The sequence below is a fragment of the Sander vitreus genome, chromosome 13, assembly GCF_031162955.1.
Source record: "Sander vitreus isolate 19-12246 chromosome 13, sanVit1, whole genome shotgun sequence".
Taxonomy (NCBI): Eukaryota; Metazoa; Chordata; class Actinopteri; order Perciformes; family Percidae; genus Sander; species Sander vitreus.
In genome coordinates, this window is record NC_135867.1 from 8,620,288 (window position 1) to 8,632,152 (window position 11,865).

The window sequence follows — 11,865 nt, forward strand, 5'->3', positions numbered from 1 at the left end:
ATAATAATAACAAACTTGTTAGTAAACTGTCTGCTCTTCAAACTGACACCTTCAACACAAAGCGGCCTAGAAGAGGACTGAATGTTCTTGTTTCTTGTTTTTTTTTTTATTAATTAATTAATTAATTAATTAATTTATTTTATTTTTAGGACTGAACGTTGTATCCGGTTGTAGGCTATCTTATCTTTGACGATGACAAGAGGACAGCGCCTCTGCTCCTTGCGTGACTTGTGACGTACGTGACGCATGGCTGTATTAAGAGAACGTGACGGCGCATCACGGCACGACCTCCCTCTTCTCTCCTCCCTTTGTGCAGTTGACAAGCCCCTTCTCAGCCAGGACAGGAACACGCAGAGGTATGTTATGTATCTAATATTGAAATGCAACACAGCGGACATTTCTTTAGTGCACGGCTCTGCCAATGCTATTAACCGGCGGATTCTGACCTCCGGAGCCCGGAGCTGTCCGTCTCATCCATTGACTTTTAACCGGAGTGGGATGCAGCTCGACGTGCAGCAGCGATGCTAGGCCTGCTGCTTTCTACAAGCAAACGGTTTAGCTTGGTGGCTAATACCTTGCGGTGCGGTCATTTGACAGTACAGGAGCCAGTTGTCAGCAGTTATTCAGGTAGCTAAAAATATAGAAGCTGAGCTAGCTAACAGTTTTACCTTTTTGACACTTTACGGGCTTCCTGTTTGTCAACCGGTCATAAGGTTACTCACTGGAGACAATTGCCCGCTGTCCACCTTGATAGCTAGCTACAGTAATGCTAATATGTTAGCAGGCGAGGGCAGGGAGTTGCTGCCTTCATAACCTCTTTGTCTGAGTCAAGTGGCCACTGCTGTATTCACTCTAGAGAAAGGGACCACACTTGTGTCTCTTTTGTCCCTATACTTGAATTTCACTGAATTAAACTAACGTTACATCTTAGGTGGTGATGGAGGGCATTGATACACCTTGAGATGCTAGGTCAAGTGTAACATTTCATGAGTGGTCCTCCTCATGCAATAGGATCGATGCCCTTTTTCTTTTGTAAAGTTACAGTATTTGGAGTGACTGTTCTATAAAGATATGGCCATCTTCACCTCAAAGTTATTCAGGATTACCCCAGTGTACATCAGCGACAATACTTTGCATCTATCATATATACAGGGTTGTCCTCTACGGCCTGACATTTCTGCCTGTAGCCATGTGTGAAAGCCATAAAACTACTCGGGCGCAGTGGGGTGTGTTGGCAGACTGTGTACGTGTGTTATTAGCACAGCGTGGATGGCTTAGTGAGCTTGCCATTTGTGTTAACTGCACTGCATATGCCTGACATTAGTCAGTCACTTCCTGTCCAAGTGCTTCTTTATGATCACAGTACACCTATGAGGGCTGTCCAGGGGGGCATCCTAAATTAGTCACTTGCGCTAAAGCTGGACATGGGCCTTAAAACATGCCAGGGGATAGATGGACATTTGTTGTGTCAGAGCTGATGTTGCTGTTATTTAGGAGACCACAATTTGCAGATGAAATGGTGGCTGCAGAGACAAACATCTGGGGCCTAAACAGGTAGATGTGTTAGTCATGTTAAAATTGAAGCACACGGTTGGACTTGAGAAAAGGTAAGGGTGCCCATAAACTGGATTGAACAGGCTTTAAGGAAAGAATTGGAAGAGTTTGAAAGACAGAATTGAAAGATTTTTTGGATATTATGGTGTCTCTTTGAGGTAGAGCAAGCCTTAGCTCATGTAATTTTAATAGAAACTTCATGTGTTCCCTCTATAATTGCGTACAAATGAAATCTTTTGCAATAATAATTTTGAGAAACATTGTTCTGTTGTAATTTAAATTGTAAGCTGAAAGGTTTCTATTCACCTGGTAAACTGTTCAAATTCCTGTTCTATCTACTATCAATATTCACATGTATGTTATCAATAGGCCTACGTAACAAATGTACCTTGATAACTGTTGTGCTAAGGAAAAATGAAACCTACAGCTATCCATAATACATAATGACGAAATAGACATGTCTTGCGCAACAGGCTGTTCAGCCAAATGAAGAACAAAGACGTTCGCACATACTTTACATGGGTGCAGCCAATCCAGAGTTGGCAAATAAGTCTGCTTTATGCTTCAGTCTTTGGCCCTTATTGTCCTTTTCTAAACTTGGTTTCTTCCACTTTGAAATATCAAATTTGATTCAGGAAATTGACTATAGTGTCAAAAGTCACTTTCCCTAAATTGTAAAGTAGTGGGAAACGGACTGGGAATGGGGGAAGAAATCAATGAATGCATTGACAATGTATTGGCTAGAGATGGCCCGATACCATTTTTTGCTTTCCGATACCTGAACTTGCGTATCGGCCGATACCGAGTACCGATCCGATACCAGTGTGTCATATATTTTAGTTGTATCAACTGTATACTACTAACCCTGTATGGATGTGATATTATTTCTATCTTTGTTATCGGTCTGGCTCAGGTTAAACTCTTTGTGAAACATGAATGCCACAGAACTTTCTGTTATTATGCAGTTTGACAGTCAGTTATAACGGAAAAATACATAAATAAATAAACTACTTTAACGTAGATTTTCTTTAGGGCTTTATTACGTGGTATCGGATCGGTGCATAAACTAGTACCAGTACTTCCCGATACCAGTGTTTTAGGCAGTATAGGAGCCGATACCGATACATCTCTAGTATTGGCAAAATTTACTATTAATGTATTTAAAATACCCAAACTGGCTAATGCCAGAATGTGGCACCTGCATACAAGCTCAGGCCTCTGTACTGTTCCTGTTTGTGTAGCTCATGTAAGCCACTAACTTCATTACATCAGATTTGCACGTTTCCTATCCATCAGTGACCTCTAGTTGCTCCAGCCTTCCTCTTTCAGCAGCACTTCACATCTGATCTGTCAGCCTGCTCTTCTGTGGTTACTGTGTATTTCCCTCTGCTGTGGGACTGTGGGCTTTGGCTGTCCTAAAGCTGTAACAGAGAGATGAAAGCAGGGATGCCCGTTTTAGAGAGGCTGTTGTATTCCTTTGTTTTCTGCCTTGTTTTTAGTCTCAGCCTTGATCATCTGCTTTCTTTTTGCAGATAATGGCTGTACCTCCCACCTACATTGACCTTGGCAAGTCTGCCAGGGATGTTTTTACCAAGGGATACGGTAAGCACCAAGCATGCATCAAATGCTGCGCGTCAAAAAGCTGGCCGATGCCCATCTTTATGAAAATGAATCCATTGAACACGACGTGACTATCCAATAGAAGTAGAGCACAGGGGAGATTGGGGGAAGTCTCTCGTGGGTCTTTTGTTCTAGACGTCCTACTACAACAATGCTCAGGAAACTTTAGTTCCGAGTAGCGAAAATGGAGGAGAAATTAATTGTGGCGGTTGCAGCATTTCCAAATCTATACGACCCATCTTTGTTGTTCTATAGGGACAACGACCAACATAATTCTGCCTGGAGGAGGGTGGCAGAGGTCGTTGGAGTCCCTGGTGGGGTTTGTGTGTAAAATAAAATTAACAGATGAGTTCTAATGGTATGTTCTCAAAGGCTGGTAGTACTTATGATAGCAGGTAGGTTGGTAGGTAGAGAGAGAATGGGCATTCTCCCTCCAAATTTCTAAATTTGAGAGGGAAGAAGCTGGTTTTGAGCAAATGTTTTAAAAACACAACATTCCCCGCTGGCCCAAAACCATAGCGGTAAACTTGAGGAAAGCCCATCAACGTACAAATGAGGGGAGGCGTCGCGACACCACGCTTCAGTCGTGTCGCAAAAGTGGAGCCGCAGTATTAGGCTGTGGTCCATCACCTTCGCAGAAAAGCTTCAAAACTGAGATTAGTTGAGTAATTGTAAAGCTGGTGACCATTCCATAGGCTGGAAACTGCAGCTTTGGTTACGGATGGACAGCAAGGCTGCTGGATTATGTAATTGGTGTAGAGAATTAATACTGACTAGAATTTTGCATTGTTAGGACTAATAATATTGGCATTAAAGTAGTACTTCTTTAGCACCAGATCTTCTATCTGGTGCTTGTGTTTTAAGAAGCTTGTTCCACTTATATACACAATAATGTGGCTATTATTGGATGTTGTATCTGTGTTGTCATCCCAACATCATTTTAATCTTTTATTCACTTTTGTCTGTTTCAGGCTTTGGGGTCATCAAGCTGGACTTGAAAACAAAGTCTGAGAATGGACTTGTAAGTCGTTGCCATATCATAGCTTAAGAGGCTCCTGGCTGATAATTGAGTGGCTGGTTATCTGATCTCCTAAATGTTGCCAGGACACCTTGGCATGTGTTATCTGACAAAACAGTCAAGGTTAACAGGACTATATCACTGTCTAAAACCCTATGTAAACTTATTTAAAATATATATTATATTAAGACTTTAACAATAACAGTAGTTAACCTGTCTGTAAATACGTCCTTTTCTTATTCCGATTGCCTCTGACATCAATACTCATCTGCAGGAGTTCACCAGCACAGGCTCTGCCAACACTGAGACCAGCAAGGTCGCTGGATCCCTGGAGACCAAGTACAAGTGGGCGGAGCACGGGCTGACCTTCACAGAGAAGTGGAACACAGACAACACCCTGGGCACCGAGATCACCATTGAAGACCAGGTTAGTGATGGGGTGTGGGGCCCAAGACAATCTAAAATGTTTCTTAAAAAAAATGGGATTTTGGTTGCTATTGGCAGTAACGTATATTCCTTTCGAATTTACTGAGGCCTGTTGCTCAAGTAGTGGGTGCCATTTGCCTTGTTGTAAATTAGACTTTGGTAAAACCTGATCAGTTTAAATAAACTCAACCTTTCTTACCTATTCTGTAGTTGGCTAAGGGGCTGAAGCTGACGTTTGATTCCTCCTTCTCGCCAAACACCGGGTAAGAACCGCTTAATGAGAACTATGTAAATTGAGTTAATTTCAGTGAGAAATCAAGTTCAAGTCAAGAGTTCAGTGGAATGAAGTCAAGTATTTCTTTATGTGTTTTTATAGCTACGGTGATTAGGCATATACAATTCATTGCAAAATAAAACTTAAGCCTTACAATAAGGAACATTTTATGTCTTACAGCAGGTTGAGTCAGCAGATTATCTGAAGTTTTTGGTGGTAACTGTCAAATGTTTTTTCTGGGTCATTTTTTGCCCTTTACCGATGTGAGCAGAGGCCTGTACTACGAATCAAGATCAACATGCCCTGGATTTATTTCAGTTACCTGGCTTCACCAAACTTAACAACCGCGGTCCAACTGTGTCACGACGGTGGTTAACAACTAGTTCAATCAACTCAGAGTCTCCCAATCCAGTGACGCGCGCGCGTTCACATAAAAGAGGCGTTGTTTGCACAGCATGATCAATCGCAAACATCTACCAGAGCCGCATATTTTACATGAGAAGAGCAAAATATAATTCTACATAAATATGAAGAACACATTCCATAAACTGCCGTTGCTTTAGCCTATTATTTCAGTTGCAACCCTGGCAGTGGTAAGCGATCGTGAGAGCAAATAAAAAAAAATATATAATTCAAACCGATATGCGCATTGGCAACACACGACTCAACAAGCCGACAAATAGCCTATATGTAATTCCCTCTGCTGAAAATCTTTCATAAAAATACCCATCGGGGAATGTTAACGGGGTTGTCGGTCTCTAAATGTTAACTTTTCTGAGCGCACCTCTCTCTCCGTGCACCGAGCTCCACCGGCTCTTCTAAGAACGGTGATGCCGTTATCAAGCGAGTATTGATTGGTCAGTAGGCGGTGCTTTTACACCGGTTGATCTCCAACATAACCTGCTCCCGACCAGGTTAGGTGTTCAGCATAAGTTACCGTGGTGATTTAACCCGGTAACAAGTGATCCACTGTCGTGATACACAAAACCCTGGGTTGAAAAGTTACCTCGTTAACGCCAAAGCTTCGTAGTACAGAACTCAGGTTGATGTCTGCTGGTTACACATGAGGGAAAGGCACAAAAACATGTGTTTAGTATTTATCTAGAACAATGGATACATACATTTTAACAAGCAAACATGTAAGCTACCTGGCCATTTAAAAAAAAGTTGCATCTCAACTGCTAAATTAGTACACTATATTTACAAGGTAAAACTAGAATACACAGAAACAATATTTGGCTAACATACAGTAACGTAACAGGGGTTTGTTTAAATCAGTGCACCAGTGAGCTACAGCAGTTGCACAACTGCCAGCTAGCTAACTTTAGCCAGCTAGCTAACTCGCTAAGTTAGCTGACTTGTCACACTAGGGTCACTGCAACAGTGTCAGTGCTGGTTAAAGTCATGAAGGAACCCCCCTCTTAAAATTGGGTAAATGGATAAAGAGCACATTGCAAAGAGCAATGGTTTTAGACATTTTTGTCCCACTGCCTCTAAAAAGGCTGTAAGTATGTGTGAATAAATGGTTGCAGTCTGTAGCCCTGATAAATGGCAATTCTTTTTTATTTTAATTGTCATAGCAAATTTAATATTTCTAGTTCTGGGACACCTTGGCCTCTGACATCTAACAACCTGTTCTCTCTGCCAGCAAAAAGAGCGGCAAGGTCAAGACGGGCTACAAGTGCGACCACATCAACCTTGGCTGTGACGTTAACTACGACATCAATGGTACAGCCATCCACGGCGCAGCAGTAGTGGGCTACGAGGGCTGGCTGGCGGGCTACCAGATGACCTTTGAGGCTGGCCGGAACAGGATCACCCAGAGCAACTTTGCGGTTGGATTCAAGACGGACGAGTTCCAGCTACATACGAATGTGTAAGACTACATGAAGCAGCAGATATGGTCATTATTGTGCAAGCATGCATCCTTCATTATACCACACACAATAATGTACTATTGAACCAATGTGGCTTCTCCTCATCTTAATATTAGAGTTACGTTATGAATTGTAATGGCATACGATTACCATGGGTGATGGCATGACCATGGTGCTGTTAATTTGGTGCAGTTCATGCTCATTTATATTTAAGGTTGCATAGAGAGTGAATGTATATTGCCCTGATGCTGATACTGCTCTGATGCTTGAACCTAAACTAACAATGTATAAAACTATACATTCTGATATTAGGTTAGTGTTTCTGTCCTGTGCTACTTGGATGAACATAAGTCACAGACTAAAACTTCTCGTTTTAAGTGAAGAACTGAGTCCAGATGACTGAACAGAAGCCTGATTTCTTGTCCTTGTCTGGCAGACTAACTAGTCACCCATTTGGCTGTCTGCTGGGCACCCTGGTGCCTGCCAGTTATTTTTACACCCAGGGTGATGGGATTTACTATATTGCAAGTGAGGCGGAGTGAGTGGTTGGCAGGCATAAAGGGCCCCAGTGAAAAGGTAGAGTGAGATAGTGTCGGACAGTGAGAGAGAGGGAGGAACCGGGCACAGTGTAATGGCGTTTTTCCATTACATGGTACCTACTCTACTCGCCTTTTTTTGGTTTTCCATTATGAAAAAAGTCCCTGGTACCTGCTAACAGGTACTTTTTTTTTTTTAGTATCGCCTCCGTCGAGGTTCCAAGCGAGCTGAGGCGATATCAAAAGGTGACGTGAAAACCTGCAGACTACTGATTGGTCGGAGAGAGTCGTCACTAATCACTGCGTCATCATTGCTACCGCTTGCTTTACTAAATCTGCAATGGAAAATGGAGGACAAGGCACCGCGGTAGAGTCGAGCAGGTACCAGGTAATAGAAAAACGCCATTAGTCTTGTTTCCCGCTGTGCCCCTGGCCAAGCCTGTCTGTTTCAGTCTACAGCTGAAGTGGTTATGTGAGGTCAGACACAGTATAATGTTGACTTTACATTAGCGACAGTGCACCCCCTTGTGGAACTCTTTAATATACATGCAAGAAACCAAGTAAGGTATTCTCTTTTAATTACAAAACACAACCATAATTTAACCCTTCGAGTGGAAAATTTCACCTGTAGGGAAACACTATTTGCGTTGCAGCCCCATTTTACCTGTATTCCAATCTGCTATTTGTCCTCAGAAATGATGGCACAGAGTTTGGTGGTTCCATCTACCAGAAGGTAAATGACCAGCTGGAGACAGCCGTCAACCTGGCCTGGACTGCCGGAAACAGCAACACCCGCTTTGGCATCGCTGCCAAGTATCAGATTGACCCTGATGCATCCTTCTCTGTGAGTAGTGTGTAACCTGTAGTAGTAGTAGTAGTAGTAGTAGTAGTAGTGGTATAGTCACATGGTGTATGATGACAATGTCCCTTTATGGGTCCTTAATTAGGAATACTTGTTTTAACCTACTCACCCTTCACATGGAATCCATAGTGCAGGGTCAGATTCTTAAACTTAATTTGACTACAGAGACATTCTGGGTCTCTACAATATGAACCACGACTAGTCATGATGTTGTCCAGTCACATCTGGGTCATAATCTTTGCTGCATGTCCTGCCTAGCTGACCAACCTGGAAGGATGGGTGCAATTCCATGTGAATACATCATAGTTAGTTGGGCCTGAGAGAAGCTTCATCCAAGCCAAAATGGTCTATGGGAGGAGTCTGAATGCTGCAGAAAGGCCAATACTAATGTCTATCACATACGTCCTTAAATCCCACTCAGCAGAGCCAATTATTGTGAATGGTTGTTTGTTAGTGTAATTGTATGTTTGTTTTTTTTGCTAACTATTATTACATGTTAATAACGTGGCCAACATGCCATTCCGACGTGAGACTGTTTTAGTGGTAGCACCTATTAATTACAATTTTAGATTTTATTATTTATTTTGCTCAGAGCAGGCAATACATTGCACAGCATTGGCATGATACCTTTTATCTGTTAATAATGTGTTCTTTGTATGATTTTCAACTGTGGTTCCCACACAGGCCAAGGTGAACAACTCCAGCCTTGTGGGCCTGGGCTACACTCAGACTCTGAAGCCAGGTGAGGGCAGTCTTATATAGGCAAAAACACTGACCGTGTTTACAAAGACCACTATATTTCAACATTTACTCAATTAAGACAAAGCACAATTTAAACAGGACTTTTTTGGAATGGAATTAAGTCAGAATCTGAGCAGTGGAATTTGGATGTGTATGTGGATTATTCCAAATGAACTACTACTTACTCTAGACATGTACAGAGTACAACTTGATCATAATATTGCTCCATAGCAGAGTTTTTGTGACTCTTTGTTTTAGATACAGACACAAAACTGCTTCTACATTAATGCTCAGGTGAAAATGGAACAGTTATTAGAATAATTTTGCACAGTGTTTTTTAAGGGTTATTTATATCCAACAGTCACAATATCTCAATGATAAACAACAGTAGCAACATTACAGAAAGATGGGCTTTGAGGTTAAATGCTGTGTCGAGGTGAGTTCTTCGATAAATCAAGGATGGAATAGTTCAGTAAGCCTGTATAATCTAAATACAGTTTCAGACAGTTTGGAGGATTATTTGCAAGAAAATACATTGACACGTGTTTGTTTCTGCAGGAATCAAGCTGACACTCTCTGCTCTCCTTGATGGCAAGAACATCAACGCTGGTGGCCACAAGCTTGGTCTCGGCCTCGAGTTCCAGGCGTAGGAGGATGAGGCAGACGCCCGTCCAGTCCTCCCAGCACACACTCACCCCCCACCAAAAAAAATCCAAATCCTTTATTGATTAGCCAACCCTCACAAAACCGCTGTATCCCCTAGACATGCTACAGCTGGAGGCAAGACAGCATAAAGGCCAAATTGTTCTTGCAACGATCTACCAATTTTAAAGGACCACTTTAAGGGAACATTTTGAAAATAAGAAGCTGAGTTCAGAACAAAACTATTACCGTTTAACAAAAAGTTTTATCTTGAATTGTGTAGCTTGCAAAGAAAACGTAACATTGAGTACAGTCATATTTGTCATTTCACTACATTCATACACAATGCTTTAACTTATCTCTCTACTTTCCAATGCAGATCAAAGGGAAAGGGCAGTCAGAGTACACTTGAGTAGTTACACCTCCAAATGGTGCTGTTTCATAGCACCATTAAGCACTCTTTTCTTAAAAGTTGTAGTGGTGAAATAATGGTTTTATTTCCACGATTCTGCACTGGAGAGCTCTTATGTCTGTCTTGATATATTATACAATGGGAAGGGTTAGTTGTCCCTGAGGTATGAAGCTGTCATTAGCTCTTAGAGACGCTACACTCAAATGTGGACATTCTGTGTTTTCGTCTCACTTGTTTTTTGTGTCTGTGCATTTGGTGTGAAAAATGTCTTTTGTTGCATATAGTAAAATCTTATTTTATTGACATTGTTGCATAGTTTAATCCACCTGTGAAGTCTCACGAAGGCAAAGAACTGTCAATTATTCCTGGTTGAGCAAAGGAAGGGAAACCTGTCATGCACACAGTTAAACTTCTCTGGATAAGAGTTGCAGTACTTCTTTGAGGGGGGATGAAAATAATTACAGTGGACAGGAAATGGTAGTCTTCCACAACTGGTTATGGAAAAACATGCTTAGGTGTATTTGACAGTAATGTTATTCCCTGAATTAAATAAAGAACACCTTGAACCAGTTTGTGATTGCATTTGTTCTTCTGCCTTTGTCACATAATGACCTGCATCTAGTGATGGCTAATTTCAACCCATGTTTATTTGAATTTCTGTAAAAAAAAATGCTTTTGAACAAATAAGTTGGCCATTTGTGACAGCTGAAGCGTTTTGAAGCAGGAGATGACATAGTAACTTACTGTCTGATTTTGATATTCATTAGGATCACAAGGTTTGTTTTTAAGTCAGTCCAAAGTGGCAACTAACTGTTATGTTTGTTATTGATTAATCTGATTATTGTATATTGTCTATGTAATCCTTGTCTATTAAATGTCAGAAAATAGTGAAGTCATACCACAGTTTACCATAGCCCATGGTGATAACTTTACATTAAACTAAAAAACCCAAAGATTTACAATGATATGAAATAAAACCAGCAAATCTTCACATTTTTACTTGATATATAAAACAATTGGTCAATTGAATTGTAGGAAAACTTGCACAGATCTTTGAACATGTTTAAAGAGAATCTGTAGATAATTGGATGACTGACCTCGCTCTGGACCTTGGTTTAGGAGGACTACAGCATCACTTTTTCTCACAAATCCTAAAGAAACCAGAAGATGGATTGGATATATGATTTTGGCGTTGGCTGGTATGAATATTTCACAATTGTTTAATTATTTTATCATTTATTGACATGATCAGAAGTGAAAACTGAATCAAGGACAGCTGATTTTGAACAATGTTTTGTCCAACTTTTGTTCTGGCATATAGTTTCTCCAAACAAGGTGTAGAATGTGTCTAAATAGCTCTTGAACTTGATGTTTGGGTGAAAACCCTGAATACCAACCAGCTATCTGTATTGTGTAGGCTCACTCTGGACTCTATGGATAGATTGTTATGATGTTCTGGGTTGAACATACTTATTGTTTCATGAACTAAATTATTTCATGACTTAGCTATACTATGACTTTATAAACTGAAGTTCATAAAAGAATTGCTTATAAACATGATTTTGAACTGATGACATATGTTATAGAACAGAATGTTTCCGGAACAGGAAATAATGCATTTTTGTTTTGGGGTCTCAGAGACCCGAGCTGTAAAACATAGTTATATTCATTGAAGTTATCATGCTCTATGTCGGTGATTGATGTTGAAAGTTTTTTATGAAGCATTACCCCTCCCAAATCCAATGTCATCAAAACAATTATATGTATTTTCAGGCTTTGACCAGTTCCATACCACAAATATACCGACACGCAGGCTAGTTTGGAGAGTGACAAAAACAAAATCATTGATTACATCAGACCTCATGCATCCACTTTCCATGACCCCTCTCTGAACACATTTTCA

General features: G+C 40.9%; 1 protein-coding gene across 2 annotated transcripts; it reads left to right on the top strand.

The window, feature by feature from the left end:
* Window positions 1-245: 245 nt before the first annotated feature.
* On the top strand, window positions 246-10,532 carry vdac1 (voltage-dependent anion channel 1). Of its 2 annotated transcripts, none has more exons than XM_078265501.1 (9): window positions 246-356; window positions 3,087-3,156; window positions 4,146-4,195; window positions 4,467-4,619; window positions 4,829-4,881; window positions 6,541-6,768; window positions 7,999-8,149; window positions 8,852-8,909; window positions 9,467-10,532. In XM_078265501.1, the coding sequence occupies exons 2-9, from the start codon at window positions 3,090-3,092 to the stop codon at window positions 9,556-9,558; spliced, it is 852 nt and encodes a 283-aa protein (XP_078121627.1). In that variant the 5' UTR covers window positions 246-356; window positions 3,087-3,089; the 3' UTR covers window positions 9,559-10,532. The 2 variants fall into 2 exon arrangements, with proteins under 2 accessions (XP_078121627.1, XP_078121628.1); XM_078265502.1 differs by lacking the exon at window positions 246-356 and adding an exon at window positions 376-627.
* Window positions 10,533-11,865: the final 1,333 nt, after the last annotated feature.

Bases quoted from the DNA above. Each gene is read 5' to 3' on its own strand.
- vdac1 (XM_078265501.1), top strand. From the start codon at position 3,090: ATGGCTGTACCTCCCACCTACATTGACCTTGGCAAGTCTGCCAGGGAT. The intron at 3,157-4,145 runs GTAAGCACCAAG...TGTCTGTTTCAG, and splicing joins TGTTTTTACCAAGGGATACG to GCTTTGGGGTCATCAAGCTG. The intron at 6,769-7,998 runs GTAAGACTACAT...ATTTGTCCTCAG, and splicing joins TTCCAGCTACATACGAATGT to AAATGATGGCACAGAGTTTG.